The sequence below is a fragment of the Odocoileus virginianus genome, chromosome 7, assembly GCF_023699985.2.
Source record: "Odocoileus virginianus isolate 20LAN1187 ecotype Illinois chromosome 7, Ovbor_1.2, whole genome shotgun sequence".
Lineage (NCBI taxonomy): Eukaryota > Metazoa > Chordata > Mammalia > Artiodactyla > Cervidae > Odocoileus > Odocoileus virginianus.
The window spans coordinates 27084115-27103203 of record NC_069680.1 but is presented as its reverse complement, the minus strand read 5'-3'; the positions used below and the strand labels follow the sequence as shown (position 1 = coordinate 27103203).

Here is a 19089-nt window from a genome sequence, read left to right as displayed (position 1 = left end):
ATTCATCTTGTAAAAAAGAACCTCTGGGCTTCCCAGGTGGCGCTAGTGGTAAAGAATCCTCCTACCCGTGCAGGAGATGCAGGAGATGTGGGTTCCATCACTGCGTTGGGAAGATCCCCTGGAGTAGGAATGGCAACCCACTCCAGCATTCTTGCCTGGAGAGTCCCATGGACAGAGGAGCCTGGCAGGCTACAGTCCATGGGGTCGCAAGGGTAAGACACGACTTAGCAACTCAACCACCACCGCCAAGGGCTAGTGGAGACATTCAGGCAAGGCTTTACTGGGGCTCCCGGGGCTATAGGAGGGAGCAAAAAAAACAACAGTTTCACTTGCTCGTTCCCCGAGGTGGGGACAAGCTGTTGCTTATATGAGGGTAGGGGTGCGTCCAGGGGTCAGGCTGCAGGGGTGGCTTAGGTGACCTGCCCACCCCTTTGGGGGTGTCCAGGGCAGGGGGCATGCTCAGTACCATGTTCTTGCTCCTGACACCTTGTTTTCTGTTCCTGGCTCTTCAGAAGTGGCAGTTGGGTTGGGTTTTTTGCATCTCGTCCATAATTTGCCCCAACTGTGCATGCATGCAGTTGTTTTTAGTGCTTAGAGTTTCTTTGTATTTTGTTGCCCAAGGACACGTTTGTCTAGGTGCAGGCACTGCAGGAAAGAGTCCCGCATCACAGGCCCCAGCCTCAGTGCCACAAAAGATGGTCGTGAGGGCTCAACAGTACCTGGACTGGGTCAGCTGGTCCTCTGATCACATGCTTGAGGGACAGAGCAAGGTCCAGTTGCTATAGAAGTCTCTTTAACGATTCTGTACTTTTAGCTAAGGCAGGGTTGCAAGCATAAGCCCTTAGGGTTATAAGCAGAATTTTGAAAATTATACCTAAAACTCCTTTTAATATTGCTGAACCACAGGAGTCTGCCTTAGTACCTGAATAACTGCAATGAACAATTGCTTCCCGTCTTAATTTTCCTTCCCGTCTTAATTTTCTCTTCTCTTTGTATGTTCTCGAGGGTGGAAGCCACTGCCATGGCCCTCGGAGTCTCTCTGAGACCAGAGGTGCAAACAGTGGAGGAGGCAGAAGGGAGTCTGTTGTGACCTGGGCGGAACCCCATAAACACCTCACTTCTAAGTGAATTTGTGCAGGACAGTGAGGTGGGGCGGGAGTGGAGGGGTGGTGGTCGCTGCCTTTCCATAGAAACCAGGGAAGAATTAGACCAATCTGTTACCAACAATCACTTCAGGGTTCTAGAAACTGACCTGAGTCAGGCAACAAATTGAGAAGCCTTTATTCTTTAAATTTTTAAAAAACTATTTATTTTTTCGTTATTTTGGCCGCGCTGGGTCTTCATTGTTCTGCAGCATACGGGGTTTTAGTTGGCCACCAGGGATCACGCCCACACCCCTTGCATCGGAAAATGGGTTTTTAACCACTGGACCACCAGGGAAGTCCCAAGAAGCAATTGATGCTTGAAAACCTGCTCTTTGGGTCAGACCAGCAGGAATGGTCTTAGGCAGCGGCCGAGAGATGCTGCCTGCTCCTGTGCGCCCCTGTGGGGACCAGCAGCCTCGCCGCCCTAGGCTGGGGCGGCAGGCAGAAATCCAGGCTTTTTCAGCAGCAGGCAGTGGACCCTGTAGGCAGTGGATGGGGAAGCCTGCTGCTTTGCTGGTCTGAGCTCTAGGTCCCAGTTGGGAATCGAGCCTGGGTCTCCTGCATTGCAGGCAGGTGATTTGCCAGCTGAGCTATGAGGGGAGCCCAGGATGAGCAGCAGACCTGTCAGAATGTAATGGGGGCCTCGTGGGGACCAGAGCGCCCCAGGAGGGCTGGCTTAACCCACTGGGGTCGGGGGCGTGCCCATGTGCCCCTGACACAGACCAGGGGGACTCGCAGGGTGAAGGGCGTGTCCTAAGACTGATCCTGGCGTTGGTCGCACAAGACTGAACACTTGTCCCTGAGGACTGAGTATAATAATTTAGAGGATACTGCCTCATACACACGTTTTTCTCTATAATGTCAAAGTGAAATAGATCAGACCCTGAATCCGGAACCGTGGCTGCATGTCAGAACCACGCACGGTGCTTCTGAAAAGGGAGCTGCTCCCTGCCCCCTGCCCACTTCTACTTAATCATTTCCTGGGGGAAGGGCCAAGTCACAGGCGGTTTAGAGCCCTCCAGGTGAGTCCCACCTGCAAGCATGTCTGAAAACCATCACACCTGGTCGGGGTGCGGTCCCTGGCAGACCCTAGAAGCTGGGGGAGTCTGAGACGGGCGCTGAGCGATGGAGGAAGAGAGGAGACAGGCATCTGAAGGCAGACGGGGAGACAAAGGCAAGAAAGTTCCGGGTGAGGGGGCGAGGGTGCTGCCAAAGAAGGGCCGCGGAGCGGGGAGGGTCGGGGGAGGGTGAGAGTGGGGGTGGGGGCAGAAGACAAGGATTTGCTAAATGCCTTCTGTCCACATGAGAGCCTGATGTGACCTTTTGGAGAGGAGGTGACCAAGGTTTAAGGTGAGGCAGGACAGGTTGGGTTAAAGATGGAGATGGGTTCAGGGTTAGGAAGGGTTGCAGCCGACCTGATCCATCAGACACATGGGAGCCAGGCAGCGAGGGTGCGGGTTCCCGGCTGGGGCTGTGAGCGGGGAACCCACGTGTTGGCCACTGGGCTGGAGTGGGTCTCCTGTTCACAGGTTAGAAGGTGAGGGCTGAGTAGGCAAACGTGAATTTGTAAATGGGGGGGAAGGACCCGGATTCCACAGATATTGGGGGCGGCAGAAGTAGAAACCCAATAACTTTCAACTCAGGACTGTGAAACCCAGAGAGGCCACACACGGTCCCACTGCCCCTTGCCCAGGGGGTGACCGCTCCTCTTGAGAGTGACTGCACCCAGGCAGGCCCAGCGTTACGCTGGGTCATCATCTGTGGTCTGGTGGCTGGGAGAGACAGAATGGCAGCCTCAGGACAGGAGCTCGCCAGGCACAGGTCTCATCTGGGAAGGGTCAACATTGAGGCTGGGGATGTGCGGGGCTCCTCCCAGGCTCAAAGTGGCAGCCGGGAACGGGCATGAGGCCTGCGTCCCACACAACCCTGATAGAGTTCCCGCCTCTAAGTTGTGCCCACCCCAGCCAACTCCGAGTGTTGGTGAAGGAAGCCCTTTGAGAAGAGAATACAGCATTGGGCAGGAATCTATGTGCTGAACTAGGGCTGGGCCCCCAGCCCCAGTGGTCAGCAGTGAGTTGAGGATGTTTCCTTTGGACCTATTAGCCGAGCTCCTAATTTCAGGATGTGTTCTCAGGCACCATTCCACATTTTAGGGGCTTTAACGCATTCGTTACATATAATAACTCACTTAATGAGTTAAAATAATAGCCCCATGTCAGCTATTACGTTAAATGATGATGCAATTATGTTCAATGTGAGTGGGTGGTAAAATAAAGACATTGTGATATTATATGGGTTTTCAGAAAATAAACTAGCAGGAAATTATTTTACTAAACATTCTAAGGTGTAACATACTGTTACCAGTAAGCAAAATTAATGTTATTCATGATTTACTGCTATGCCTGAGAGGTTTATCTGGCGCAAAGGTGACAGGTGATTACCCCTGACACCTAAGGTTCTGGGCTGTGTGCTGGGACCCTGGGATGTAAGGCGGCTCCTACCCAGAGGGAGTGCAGACACTGAAGGGACCAAGCCAGGAGGCAGCCGGGCTGACTGTACTTCCCGAGGCAGGACTGTGGCCCGGGAGATGCCGGGGTCGCACCTGCCTGGACTGAGGGTCCCCAGGGCATCTCTCTCCGAGACTCTGTCACCGGGGCTTTGACGCTGGAGTTGGCGGAACCTCAGGTTGACCTGCTTCCAAACTGGGTTTCTTGTCTTTTGTGTCAGCGTCATTGCTTGTTACATTTCCCTTCAGAGATTTTATAAGAAACATTTGATTACTTAAAGAAATCCATTTCTTGGAATCATCAGAGGTCCTCAGCTAGGCGGTGGCGACGTGTGACGCCAGCCCTCCATCGTACGTCTCTGTTCCTCTCCCGAATCCTTACCCCACCCTGTCCTCCTCCAGCATTTTACCAATGAGAAGGGGCGTGGCACAGGTCTGACGGGTCTGACCCGACAGTGTCTACATGGGCTCCAGGCAGGAGATGCAGGCATGATGCACGGGGACCGCCACGCAGACACCCAGCCTGGGCTCTGGGGTCCTCCCGTCCTCACAGGGGTAACCTCCCCACACTGGAGACGTTCCTTTTACCTGCTGCAAAAGTGCTCCTTGACTCCAGATAAAGTGAAAACCGTTTTGCAAAGACCTGCACCCCACGGTCAGATCAGCTGGCATCTCCGCAGAGCTCAACACCCCCAGAGTCCTGTAGGCCCATCTCACCATCCCCAGGGCTCACCGACTCAGGCAGGAGGAGATCAACTCAGCCCGTCCTCCCAGTAAGCAGAGGCAGAGAACTCATCACAGCCACCCGACAGCCCCTAGTCTGCAGGGCCCGGACAGAAAGGGTGGGGCGGAGCCAGCCAGTGTGGAATCAACCCGCTGAGGGTGAACCTGGCGAGGCCAAGGGACGGCAAAGCAGCGCAGACCCAGCAACTGAGAACATTCTCCTTGTGAGCTCACAGCCCCAGATGGGAAGGGGCAGAAAGCCAGATTCTACCCTCCCCACCTCGGTCCTCTCAAACCCTCCTGCCGTTCCTGACCTCACCCAGGGTGCGGCCACAGGGCCGGGGATGACCCCGCTCAAGCACGAGCCCCAGGATCCCATCTGAGGGTTGGTGGGGGTGGGGGTGGGGGTGTTAGCCATTCTTACCGTCTTCTCTTCCTTCACTGACTTTGCCACTTTGTAGCTAAGACAGATGATAAAGCACATCAGCAGGCTCGCGGCCATCAGGAGGCCGCCTGCAACAGTGATCATAATCTTGAAGTCAAGCCTCTCAAGTATCATCTTGTGGCCAAGCGCACACCTGGGCAGGAAAGTGCCAGGAAGCGCGTGAATGTCCCCCCTCCCCCAGCCACTTAGCAACCTCCATGGGCTTCCTTCAGTGGAGGGAGAGTTATCCCAAGCCACAGAGCCTTCTGCGTGTAAAACGTGGTTGGATCTCCCTAAGCTGGTCCAGGGTGGGTGGAAGGTTTACTCTAGACAGAAGGAAGGACCCCCGTGGGAAGAATCTCTCTCTCATGAGCAGTAATGTGCAGCTCCACATGAGTAACAGGCCTGTACTTGGCCCATGGCTTTGCTCCCAAACACTGCATGCATCCTAAGTCGCTTCAGTCGTATCCAGCCCTCTCTGACCCTATGGACTGTGGGCTCCTCTCTCCATGGGATTCTCCAGGCATGAATACTGGAGTGGGTTGCCATTCCCTTCTCTGGGGGATCTTTTCAACCAAGGGATTGAACCTGAGTCTCTTAAGTCTCCTGCATTGGCAGGCGGGTTCTTTACCTAGGAAGCCCCTGAAATTCATTGAACTTTCAGAATCAGGCTTACAAATCTCCTGTGGGAATAACTAAGGGAATGTCTCTCCTCCGCCCAAATGTTATGTGTACACTGCTGAGAATACGTGAACCCATTTTGTAAACGAATTTTAGCGGGGGGGGAATGTCCATTTTTCCCACCGACAAATGGGTCATGCCACCTCAGTATTTAAGGAGATTCTAGAAACTCCCTTCCAAACCCTTCTGTCCTGCACAGAGGAGCCTGCCTCTCCAGGAACCAGGAGCCCCCATCCCTTGTTCTGTCTTTATTGTTGATTACACACCTCGCTTGGCTATCTTTCCTCCGAAATACAACTGAGTTCCTCAAAATCGAGTTTACCTGGAACGAGCAATTTAATCAAATGCTCTGAGCCTTGAGAAGAGGGTCCCTTCAAAGGCTTGGTAATCCCTGGAGAGAAGAGAAGTGACTCCCGGAGAAAAGCCAATGATTCGAATGGTAGCAACGCCTCCCTGAGTCCAGGCGTCCTGAGCTGTGTGAAACCAAATAAAAGCAAAATGAATCGTCTGGAACAAGATGCTTCAGTGATGAATCCCCCCACCCCCACTTCTGTGATTCTTGGAGGGAGCTTCCTGTCACCACAAGGAATACCTGACTTCCAGATGCACCGTCTTGTGCCAGACCTCAAGGGAGGGACAGGTATGTTCTGGGGCTTTGAGACCCGCTGGGCTGTGTGACATCAGCCCTCAGAACACCAGCTTCTGGTCACAGAGTTCTCAGTTCTGTCCCAGGTTTAGGTTTATTTTCGCCTCCCAGGAAATGCAGACTCTCTGGATAACAGTTTTCATCATTTTGTTCCAAGTCCAGAAGCTTTGCACATTCTTGTTTCCCCTAGAGAAAACGTTTAGGGTTTCTCTTCTAATCAAGACACAGTTTGAGATTTCAATAAAAAGCTGGAAGAAAACCTACCATGTATGGAGGTGAACAGTGTCCTCAGACCCGAAGAGTTCTGGCCACATGGTGGACACAGTGTAGCCACTTAACTCAGATCTGTGTTCACTGACATATATTGATCTAGTTAAATCAGTTGATAAATGTAACTGACATAGATGCTTGACACATATAACTATATACATAGTTTTATAAATGGCTGTATATAAATAAAACATACATGTCAGAGTTTTATGTATGGTTATGTATGTTGTACAGAGAGCATACAACAGACAGTATAGTTAAGAACTGTGTACTGACGTTAACAATGTGCTATGCGGTGAGAAGACACTAAGAGTTTGGTTCTGGTCCTGATCGCATTTCTCTGATCACAAGGTAGGGAGAGCCTGCCAAACCAGTTCCGCCTGAAGAGAGGGTTCATTTAGCTACAGGAGGCATCTCGCAGAAGCCCAAGGGACAAGAAGGGAGTGGGGTGGGCCTCCTGGGCACAGCTCCAAGGCCGTCTCTCTGGCCTGTCTCTGTGTGAACGTTACTTGTCATAGTCATGTGGGAAGCATGTGAATATGAGATGCCTGCACGCATGACACTTTATGTAGCTTCATTCCACCTTTCATCTTCGTACTTTTTGTTTTACCGCAAGTTTTTAGCTTTCAGGCAAAAGCTAATTTCAAATTTAATAAAGAACGAGGCCACAGTTGAAAATGTGAATGCCATCTGGGTAAATGTGATGATGATAAAGGGTTTGAATTATGGTGCTGGGGAAGACTCTTGAGAGTCCCTTGGACGGCAAGGAGATCAAACCAGCCAATCCTAAAAGAAATAAACCCTGAGTATTCATTGGAAGGACTGATGCTGAAGGTCCCATACTTTGGCCACCTGATGCGAAGAGCTGACTCATAGAAGTCTCTGATGCTGGGAAAGATTGAGGGCAAGAGGAGGAGGGACGACAGAGGATGAGATGGTTGGATGGCATCACTGACTCAATGGACATGAGTCTGAGCAAGCTCTGGGAGATGGTGAAGGACAGGGAAGCCTGGCATGCTGCAGTCCATGGGGTTGCAAAGAGTCGGAGATGACTTAGCAGCCGAGCAGCAACAATAGTTATCGCTCAGTTTTAAGGCACAGTAGTAGGTCAGACGCTTTTCTTTTTCTTCATGGGTCTGTGAGGGAGGTGGGGAGGGGGTTGGCTGAGGTTGCGGACTCAGCAATCAGAAGGAAGGCCTCAGGGTTGGCTGCCAGAAGCTGAGTCCTGGGTAGGGACGCCAAGGCCCTCACCCTGGGTGAGGCGGGTTGGAGATACAGGTCAGCTGGGGCTTGTGGAACTCCAGGGTCGGGGGGTGGTGGGCTTCATGGAGCAGGATCTGCTGCAGCTGCCAAGCAGGGAGGAGCAGGGTTTTTTGCAGGGAGGCAGAAGGGAGGGAGGTGGGGGACTGCAGTGACGGAGAGAAGGCAGCGGAGCCTTCCTAAGCGTCAGTCCTCAGGGCAGAGGCAGGCTACGTGTGCAAACCAAGGGCCCAAAGTCTAATCGCCACCACGATTTTGTGGTCGCCGCTTTTACCCCCCGGACACCCAGAAAAAAGTTGTGGGCCCATCCTTGTTCTGAAGCCTAGTAATAGAACCACATTGCTTTATTTTTAAGTAACTTTATTTACGTATCGGGTGTGCTGGGGGTTTGTTGCTGTGTGGACTTTTCTCTGGCTGCAGCAAGCAGGGCCTACTCTCTAGTTGCGGTCTGCAGGCCTCTCACTGCAGCGGCTTCTCTCGTCATGGAGCACCAGCTCTAGGGGCTGGGGCTCAGCAGCTGAGGCTCCTGGACTCGGAGCACAGGCTCAGTACTTGTGGCCCACGGGCTTAGTTGCTCCATGGCCCTTGGGATCTTCTCAGATCAGGGATCGAACTCATGTCTCTTGCATTGGCAGATGGATTCTTTACCACTGCGCCACCAGGGAAGCCCCTATATATTTTTTTTAATATTTAATATATTAATACTAATGTTTATACATAATATATTGATTACATAAATTTATATGTTTAAATTAAATTAAATACATTTATATATAAATTTATATACTATATAAATTTGAATATAAATTTATACAATTTATTATATATCATATATCATAATATATATTATATATTTATTAGTTTAGTTATTATTATATTTAATAATATATCATCATGTTATATAATATTGTCTTAACATTTATATTAATATTTAATATCTATTTTAATATTTATCTATCTGCTACATCAGGTCTCAGCTGCGGCTCCAGGGGCCTCTCACTGTGGCACACAGACTCTCTAGTTGCCGTGTGTGAGCTTAATCTCTCCCCAGGGCATGGGATTTTAGCTTCCTGACCTGGAATCCAAACCTCGAGCCCTGCATTGCAAGGTGGATTCTTAACCCCTGGACCACCAGGGTAGTCCCAGAATGACATTGCTTTAAAGTGCTCAAAAGAGTTTAGAGGCAGGAGCCAAAACTGAAAGAACTTTGCATGCAGCTGTTAGCCCAAAGAGCCATATGTGTAAATCTGGTCTTCCTTTTCCTTCACAACACACAAAGGAAGAATTCTATTAGTTCAGTGACATAGAGGAATGGTCTCAGGGTGGACTTTTATGGTTTGGATCTTTCAAAGTTGGGAGCAAATCTTTGGGCACCTTAATAAGTCCAGAATTTATATTGGCAGCACTCAAAGAACCTCAAATATAGAATTAGGGATCATGGGGGATTTCTGTAGTACAGCTGTTTCACTCTTGGAGCTTTGGAACCATGTTAAATTTAACTTGTTGTGAATATTCTAAATTCAAAAGTCATCCCAGTTGGAGCGAATTATACCTTTAGCCAGACACGTGTCACACTCTTCTCAGTGGTAAACTGTTCCAAATACATTGCATATTTCGTTGCGGAGGGATGTAACTGCTTTTGATGTTTTGTGAGTTGTGAACTCAAAAGTGTTAGTCTCTCAGTTGTGTCTGACTCTTTGTGACCCCATGGATTGTAGCTTGCTAGGTTCCTCTGTCCAAGGGATTCTCCAGGCAAGAAAACTGGAGTGGGTAGCCATTCCCTTCTCCGGGGGATCTTCCTGATCCAAGAACTGAACTCAGGTCTCCCACATTGCAGGCAGATTCTTTATCGTCTGAGCCACCAGGAAGGCCCCCAAACTCAGGTGGGTTTATTCCATTGGTGCTGACATTATACCAAATATTCAGGATGAGGAACTAGTAAGCACAGCTTAAAACAATCCTGTGCTGTTTCCGAGCATGAAATTAGCATTTGGATCTTGAAATGAAATGAAGCAAAATTACAAAATATTAATTCATAGGACTGTCACTTGGGTGGAATTCCAGAGTCCCAGTCCAGATCCGTTGTTCAACCTAGGCTATCTGAATCGGGGTGAATTGCTTCAACTCTATTCTGGTTTCCTCATTTGTAAAAATGGGGCTAGTGGTGGATCTAGGTGATTCTAAAACTCTGGATTAAAGAAGAATCCAATAATAAGCATCATGATTTTTTTTTCTTTAAAAAGAGAGGTTATATTGATCAGGATAGGAAAGTGATTCATGACAACCCATGGGCTCCTAACATATAAAAGAAAAATCTTTAGACTACAAAGGAAGCAGAAGAAAAATAAGATGTTTATGTGAAAAAGACTGCATGCTTTTTGTTGTTTTTGCTTTTGATAAGCCCTCATGGGCTTGGAACCAATCACACTATAACTTCACTGAGGACACACAGTAGAATTGATTCCTGGGGCCAAATCTAGAGGTGAGTCAAGACCTGAGGGACCATTCCTGTGAGCAGAGGCTTCACTCAGCCAGGTGCTGCAAGTCCTGCTTTCTCTTGGAATCATGGCAGAGCATCACGGTTGGCTGGGAGCTGTATTGAAAGTTGTCTCTGTTGTTTAAAGTTGTCTCTGTGACTTAACAGTAATAAACCACATTAAAACTTGTTTGGCTCTCAGAAAACCAACACTGGAGATATGACAGTGATAAGGATCAGGTCCACTCAGAAGATGAACAAGGGAGAAGCTACTCCAGATTGATTTCAGAAGGATTCTCTCACATCCCAAATCCCTGGATGTTGCCTTTTATGACTGAAGAAATCAGTTCATTTACTTCTTCAAAGGGTTCTTCATAATAAAAGACTTTCCAGTCTGGTGTTTTCTGTTGTCCTTGACTGGAATTTGTCAGATGACCACATTCTTAGTTAGAAGCTGTCCTCAATTACGACGATTCTATCTATACGGCCAGCTTCCCAGGTGGTGCCGTGGTAAAGAATCTGCCTGCCAGGAAGGAGACATTAGAGACACGGGTTTGATCCCTGGGTCAGAACAGTCCCCGCAGAAAGAAATGGCAACCCACTCCAGTGTTCTTGCCTGGGAACTCCCAAGGACAGAGGAGCCTGGCGGGCTGCAGTCCATGGGGTCACCGAGTCGGACATGACTTGGTGACTGAGCACATATATACATGGCCATGGCGGATGATCCCATCATAAGGAAACTTGTTAGGAACTTCAAGCCCCCAAATTTGGTGCAGCCACAGGTGCAGCAGTGCTCACCTCCCTGCTATAAATTAACCTAAACACCAGTGGTTTCCAGAAAAGCCAGCCTTAACTTTCTTTCTAGGTGTCTGCATTGATGTGAATAGGAATCGTGTCCTTGATCCTTATCCAGTGAAGATTACTGAGGTTTTCCCCAGGAACAGAGACACAAAACCATGCTATTAATCTGGATTCAGTGGACTACTCCTACAAGACTCACCACTCAGTCTTCTTCCTCAAAAGCAACACTTAACTGAAGAGTTGAGGACAAATAACAGATTCCTGATTCCCTTCAAATGGCTTATTTCTGTTTCAGAGCAGTGGCTTGACGTTTGTTATGTCAACCCCTCCAACCTGAACTCGTAAGGAGAAAAACAGGCAAATGGAGAGACAGGGGATTTCTAGGAGAATAAGTCTGATTTATTCTACAAAGAAAACAAACCAGATTTTTACTAACTGAAACAAATATGGCTCCTTAAAACTCAATGGGAAAAGCATTACAGGCTTTTCTGTCTATAGGATTTCCCAGCCAAGAATACTGGAGTGGGTAGCCATTCTCTTCTCCAGGGGATCTTCTTGACCCTAGGATTGAACTTAAGTCTCCTGCACTGCAGGTATATTCTTTACCACTATGCCACCCGGGAACTCATTAGCCCCCAAATTAGGTATAATCAATGTATGTGTCCAGGTTTAATTAAGAGTCTTATTCCATGGGTGCTTATCACCAGGGGAGACAAAGTGACAGCTGTCCTGCTATGAGACACTGTAGATTTTGTACAACTGCTTTACAACTTAGGCCGAATTTTCAATGCTTCAATAATTCATTTTTGAAAAACTGATGTGTAAATCTGTCCTAAGGACAAAGCAAACTAAATAACTACAAGGGAGCTTCCCTGGTAACCCAGGGGCTAAGAATCTGCCTGCCCGTGCAGGAGACATGGGTTCAATCCCTGCCGGGAAGATTCCACACGCCACAGGGCAGCTAAGCCCCCAGAGCTACTGAGCCTGTGCTCTAGAGCCCAGGAGCCCTAGAGCCCGCGCTCTGGGACAAGAGAAGACACTGCCGTGAGAAGCCTGAGGACAGAAACTGGAGAAAACGCCGCGCAGCAATGCAGACCCAGCAGGGCCAAAAGTAAATAAATACAACTGTAATAAATAATTACAAGGAAGTGGGAAAACAGCCAGCGATAATTCTACCAAGTTATGACAGATGTCAACTCACCAGTGAAAACACCTGGAAATCTCAGTGCATGAAAAAGCAGTCTACAAAATTCAGCTTGAAAGTCACTCAGTCGTTCCTGACTTTGCGACCCCGTGGCCCACACAGTCCATGGCATTCTCCAGGCCAGAACACTGGAGTGGGTAGCCTTTCCCTTCTCCAGGGGATCTTCCCAGCCCAGGAACCAAACTGGGGTCTGCTGCACTGCAGGTGGATTCTCTACCAACTGAGCCACCGGGGAAGCCCTAAACACAAGCTTATTCCAGTTTTCTAGCCCAGTTCGGATTTCCTCAGAGGGGTGTGGGTGGGGAGCATAGGGGCGGCATGGTGAGACGCACACGCATATGCCGCCCAGGGCGGTGGGGAAGTTGGCAGCAGCACCTCTTCCTGCCCTTGGGCCAGGCCAGCAGAGACGTGGTGGCCGGGTAAGCTCTCGTCTATAGGGGCATCATACACATGAACCCAGACCGTCAGCCCCACAAGAAGGAGCATATGCCTGACTCATGTATCACATTCTCTTTCTCGAAGCTGAGCTCAGTTAACTATGACAAGGAAAGCCTTGCACGCTCCAGGCACTGGAAAAAAAAAGTGTTTTAAGCAACTGGACAAGAGCCACGTAGCAGCAAATAATGAGTATAATATTCTAGTGAGAATTCAGGGGGTGGCAGAAATTTTACTTATTGTTTTAATCGTCACTTTACTTTAATCGTAAAATGTATTAAGTAAACCAGTTCAAGTCAAAACTCGGTGTGAAGAATGTGAAATGGAAAACTACAGAGACATTTTAAATAAATAATTTATTTATTCAAAATAGTTTTCTTAACCTTATTCACAGTTTCAAGTTTAAAGTGAGAAAAAAAGGGGGGGTGGGGGGAAAGGGGGAGGTACCTATCCTTGATCAACTGTCATACAAAGTCAAAGTAAAGCAGACGTGTTCAGAACATGCACTAAAGACAGACTTGCACAATGGCTGGTCTAAAAATCCTGTACTGAAGCTTAAAAAGAGGAGGCTTTTTCTCTGTGACTGAGAAGGAAACATTGTGGATGCACCGGAAGTTTCTTTAACCCACCTGAACCACTGAAATCATTTGGATAAAAGTTCCCTTGACCAAAGCAACATTTATCCAAGATAATTATCTCTTAAACCCACATAGCTTAATATACTTAAAAAATAGTTAAGTGTTAACTGCCTCACAGCAAGTCTATTAATACTGAGGTACCACGTACTTCCTAAAGAAACGAACGCGGGAGCTCTAAGTCTGACTGTGATGCTGGTGCCTCCGACGAGGAAGCCAAAGAACTCTGATGGTTGTTTGTCGTGGGAAATGAGCACTCTGTGACTCCACCGCTGTGCCTGTTTTAAGTGGGTATTTCCCTCATATTTAATGACACGGAGCACCGAATGGAAACGCTAGTACCCGAGTGCAGAAGGCACGGACAGCACCTCTGTGGATGCGGCCCCAGGCGGGAGTCACTGGACGACGGCGCTGCTGCCTCCGCCGCGGGCCAGCTGGTCCAGCAAATGGATGAGGAGGTCAACTCTTTCCAAGAGAGAGGCGTTTTTGTTCGCAGTGGCTCTCAGGAGCTGGGAGTAAACCTGCTTGTTGGTTTTGAGGACTACGTCTTCATCAAGGTTACTACTGGGTTAAAAAAAAAAAAACAGAGAGAGAGCAAGAGATGAAGGAAAGAGTGACGCCCACCAGGAGCTGTAAGAGAGACCCAAGAACTAAACACTGACGGCCCTGTCGTCACTTTTCATGGAAGCAGGGATCCTGTTAATGCCGACCTCATACCTACTTTCCCAAATCAACTGCTCATAGGCCTGTTCTTAAACATTCTTATTTCAAAACATCAATTAAAGCCAATGATTATTCTTTTCATAAATATTCGGGTGTCTACCATGTACCAGGAACTGCTCCTGGTCATGAGCAAAGCAGACCTGGATTCCCAGCCTTCATGGAATCCACATTCTACTGAGGAAAAGCTGGGCTGGTATCCAAGTATCTGGGTAAGGTGCGGGGAAAGAAACTTTCACAAGTCATTTACTTTACCTTGTTTTCTTTTTAGTTGAAGATAGCAGCTTGATGGACTGAAGGAGAAGGAATGACAAGCGAGATTCAAATATACTGAGCAGTTTTGTCACTTCTTCTCGATTAAGACTAGGAGAAGAATCAGCAGCTGGAGGGGTCTCTTCACTCTTAGGCTAAAAACAACAAAAAGTGATTTCAGCTCAGCCACCCCACAGTTACTGCTTCATACTAAAGTGGTGGGGGCCACAGTGGAATAATCCAGCAAACGTTTTAACCAAAAACAAAGAGCAAACCCGAGAGGACTTTTGTCTAGGGACAGCCCTGTTGGCCTCCTTGTCTCGGCCTCCTCTGCCCCCCTCCCGTGGGAACCTTCTAATAAGACTAAATCACGTGAAACAACTGCCTCAAACCTAACAGCACTTATGTAGAAGAAACTAAGCCTGAACAAAACCCTCCTGACTTTCCAACACCACATGCTCAAGGAGCAGATGGAAACCGGTCCCGTGTGGTTTGAGAACCAGAATCTGGAAGGTCATAGGATGGAGGCATCATCCTATGGAAGCTTTCAGCCAGAGAAGGTAGCATGAATTCACGGATGCTGGGCAAACCGAAAAAGCCTTTCTAGAGAGCCTGCTTAAGCCCACTCACCGTTCAGCTGCAGGCAGTTTAGTGGAAATTATAAAAAAAAAGGTACAGAATTTTTTTTCTCTTTCTTCCCAGGGCCTTATTATTAACAAAGGTCTATGTGGTTATTTAAAGAAACAATTTTAAAATATAAAAGATATACTTGCAAATTAAAGAAGTGTTTAATAATTCCACCAAAAAAAAAATAAATCAGTCAATGTGGTTTTATGCAAGCGTTAGTCACTCAGTTGTGTCCAACTCTTTGCAACCCCATGGACTGTATCCTGCCAGGCTCCTCTGTCCATGGGGATTCTCCAGGCAAGAATACTGGAGTGGGTTGCCATGCCCTTTCCCAGGGGATCTCTCGACCCAGGGATCGAACCTGGGTCTCCTGCATTGCAGGCAGATTCTTTACCATCTGAGCCACCAGGGAAGCCCCATGCAAAGCATATATATTTATGTGTTTGTATACATATACACTATACACACATGTGCATGCATATGCCCACTGTACACACTCACCATGTAGCATTTACTTTAAGACACACAGAAAACTGATAAATCTTTTTTTCCATTTACCTGATCAAATTCCTCCGCAAGCTCCTTTCTGATAAGCTGGAATGCATGCTTAGTTCTCACCATTATATCAAGCGCCCCAGATAGTGTTTTCAATTTTCCAACATTGCTATTCTGACCTAGAGTGGCAAACACAAAATGATCATTCCTTTAAATATAAATAGAGAAACCCATCCAATGTATTAATGAAAATTCTGATTTTCCAAACACTGTGAAGGTAGCTCATGAAAATCCCAAGAAATCTAAATCCAACTTCTGCTTAGTAATTATCCCTAGAGAAAAATAGTAGAACTAGTGAAAGCAATAAACAATCTTTGTTTTCTTATCTATCTGGTTTCATACTCAAGAGTAGTAAACATTTTTTTAAAAAAGGAATTAACTATACTTATCATCACAGCAAATTTGTTCCCAGTATCTACTTTTAAAAAAAAATAAAAATGAAGCAAACGTGGAATTCAAACGTGGAAAATTCAAAGATGCAAACTAGAAGAGAAGACCTCCCCAGACCACCCCCAGAAAGAGCTATCTGACGTTCAGCTATGCATATACTGCCAAAAATTTTAAAAGATGCTTTTAGTAAAAGGCATTTCTTTTTTTTAAAATTTCTTCCTTTTTTAAGATCTTTTTGATGTGGGCCATTTTTAAAGTCTTTATTGAATTTGTTACAATATGGCTTCTGTTTTACGTTTTGCTTTCTTTAGCTGTAAGGCATGTGAAACCTTAGCTCCCCAACCAAGGACTGAACCTGCACTCTGCACTGGCATGGGAAGGCGAAGTCTTAACCGCTGGACTGCCCGGGAAGTCCCCCTAGTAAAAAGTATTCCTAAAAACTGTTTTGAATACGTAAAACATTCTCAAAATGTGTAACGTTCACGTGGGCATACACGGAAAGCCACCCTGCCGGCCTCCCCAGAAGGGACAGCGCCATCAGTTTCGCGTCCATCCTTCCAGAGATACCGTATAAACAGGTACATATACGTTATGTATTAAATTCATTTTAAGTTTATAGAAGAAAATAACTGAAATGAAACCAATAGAATTGCTGTATTTCAAATAAATGTTTTGTTTCTTTACCACACAAAAGATACTTCTCACAAGATGCTTCTGCAGAAAGGGAATGGCTGAACAAGGTAGAGGAGTGAGTTTAGAAAAAACAGTGGTGGAGACCTAGCCCACTCCAAGCTGGGGAAAATGACAGAACAAAACGTCTCAGTTTACCCCCCCTGCCCTCCCACCTCATCTTCTCCTCGTTCAGGCTCCGCGGTTACCATGCAGAGGGACTCAGTGAGGCCACCACGCCTCCACCGCTGCTTCTCCACTCCTTCCTTGTTCATGATGATTAAAATCTTTGTCTAAAGTAACTTGTCACAGTTTGTTTTTTCCAAATAAGACATCCTGGCTGTATTCCAGTATTTCTAGTCATTAAACATAATCTAACACATTTATGTTTTTAAAAAGCATTAAAAAAAAAAACTCCCTACCCAAAGACATTAACTATGGGCAAATTCAAAAGAAGACAGCATTACTTACATCCAAGAGCGATCCACAGGTCTGCCTCACTCTAAGACAATCCAACACTAAGCCAATGCACACAAATCTGAGAAATAAAGGAGACTTACTGGCCATCTGAAATTCTGCAAAGGCTACTCTTTCTAACTGTACTCTAAGGAGTTCACACGGAGCGTCTTTCAGAAGCTGAAAAAGCTTTCCAGCTTTGCTGTAATGAAGGTCTGCCAGCACCCGGTGCTGCTTCCTAAGCTGCTCATCACCAACCTAGAACCAAAAATAAAATAAATCCTAAGGCTTGGGCTTCACAGTAACTACTTCACCGAATCTCTGGATCACTAACTGCTTTTCAGCGTTTTGTTAAGTCCCAGAGCTGTAGCTCTTACATCTGGGTCTTTCTTTGGCTTTTGTGTGTTACGTGAGGGAGGAAGCCCAGCTCCATCCTTCTGCGTGCATGTGTCCAGCTGTCCCAGCACCAGGGAGCTGCCCTGGAACCCTCTCATGCTGGCATCTGCCGTGGGGATATTAGGCCGTCTGGACAAATGTAAGTTTAGGTTGGGGGCCTCCTGTGGCAAGTGAAGAGCCTAGGGCCAGCTCAGAGTAGAGAGAAAAACCCTCTCCAGGTTAAGCTGGGCCTCAAAGGACAATATTCTCAGGATAAAGGCAACCCAGAAGCAAACCCACGCCCAAGGGACTGCAAGGTAAGCTGTCTTGGTGCTAAGGAAGGGAAAACAACAAAACCATTAAAAAAAATCCCTGAGAAACTATATAGGCACAAGACTCCTGGCAGAAGCAAGTCACGCTCTTTGAAGGAAGCCACCTCAACCTCAGGCCTCAGATTATTCCCAGAAATACATGGGTTTGAGCACCAGGATTCATGTACAAGACTGTTCATAGTATTGTTTCTACTTAGCCTCAAACGAGAACAACCCCAAAGTTCAGCTATCATAGAATGGATAAATAAACTGATATATTCATTTAATGAATCCTACTGAGCTAAGTAAATGAATAGTTACACATCCACCTGGAAGAATCTCCAAAATGTGATGTTAACTAAACAGCAGTAAGTCACGGAAGAATATATACAGTATAGTTTGTTCTATCAAGGTCAAAACCAGATAAACTGTAAACATACTGCTTAAGTGATAAAACACAGAAAAAGTACAGACATAATAGAAAACCCAGGACAGCAGTTAATCTGGGCGGGTCCTGGGAGAGGCTCAACAGCGGGAGGGGCACACAGAATGTCCTCGAAGGGCTCTTCCACTCCTTAACCTCGAGCCGAGGCACACAGGGCTTTCCTCTGTGATTCCTTAAACTGTACGAGTGCTTCACAGGTGTCTTCTGTGTCCTCTGATATGCATGCTCTATTTCACAGTGTAATTTTTAAAAACTGGGTGATGGATACTTCAAAACTGGCATAGAACCATTTCTATAAAGAGTAACTACATTAAAAAAAAAAGATTAAATAATACACTCAGTCAAATATCAAATTTTGCAAACTAAGGCCTAATCAACTGTAATGGAAAAAAAATACGCACATGGGGAGAGGGGAAATACCTACCCTCCAAGCTTTTCTGAAATGGCGACAAGAACAGATGGCGTTTAACATCTATACAGAGATGTAAGAAAAGCAGCACCCTTAAGTGGACTGGAATCAGAATGGCAATACCTGGTTCCTCAGGCAGCTGTGGTACATGGACGCCAGCCTGTGATGGATGGTTGCGGCTCGGTACTGACAGAGGGGCTGTCGGGCGGACACCGATTCCACATCGCAGTATTTCAGCGACTTCATCATCGCCTCGCTGACTTCTTTCTCAATCTATGTGTTTTTTTTTAAGGGAAAGGGAAAAAATGACCATTTCATAATCTTATGTAGTAATTTTTAAAAACAAATACTGCTCGTCAAGGAAAAGACTGTAACAGATGCTGTGTATCTGTTAAACAAAGGAATATATAAGGTTAATACTTCTTCATAATCCAGCAAATATTATTACCTGCTCTTGAGCTTTTCTAGATAATGGAGCATAATCTTGCTGCAGAGTTGCCATCGTAAAATAAGTGGTGGACAGCTCCCAATTCACCGAGTCCCAGACGGCTGGGTGTATGTCCCGTGTTCCCAAGGACCTTAGAGCTTTCAGATAGTAATCAACTGCCTGTGAGGGAGCAAAGAGGGCCGCTGTGACTCAGCTTAAGTACACACCTTAAACTAAACACGCCTCA

At 46.9% G+C, this 19089-nt stretch overlaps 1 protein-coding gene and 1 long non-coding RNA gene across 5 annotated transcripts in view; both read right to left on the bottom strand.

Annotated features, from left to right (window-relative positions):
- Nucleotides 1–1432: 1432 nt before the first annotated feature.
- Nucleotides 1433–6323, bottom strand: LOC110141518 (uncharacterized). Its single transcript, XR_002315068.2, has 4 exons — nt 6072–6323; nt 5802–5952; nt 4799–4952; nt 1433–3894 (listed from the first exon to the last, which is right to left on the bottom strand). It is a non-coding gene; the product is annotated as an uncharacterized lncRNA (long non-coding RNA).
- A 6585-nt stretch (nt 6324–12908) lies between these two features.
- Nucleotides 12909–19089, bottom strand: part of EDRF1 (erythroid differentiation regulatory factor 1) — a 30949-nt gene continuing 24768 nt past the window's right edge. For 2 of the 4 annotated variants that reach the window (XM_020900421.2, XM_020900423.2), the window contains 6 exons: nt 18864–19022; nt 18539–18688; nt 16980–17133; nt 15364–15479; nt 14182–14333; nt 12909–13770 (listed from right to left, as the gene is read on the bottom strand). In XM_020900421.2, the coding sequence (XP_020756080.1) occupies nt 13602–13770; nt 14182–14333; nt 15364–15479; nt 16980–17133; nt 18539–18688; nt 18864–19022 (900 nt within the window). In that variant the 3' untranslated portion in view covers nt 12909–13601. Of the gene's footprint in view, nt 13771–14181; nt 14334–15363; nt 15480–16979; nt 17134–18538; nt 18689–18863; nt 19023–19089 lie in introns of those variants that run through there. The other 2 variants (XM_020900422.2, XM_020900424.2) reach the window with 2 other exon arrangements.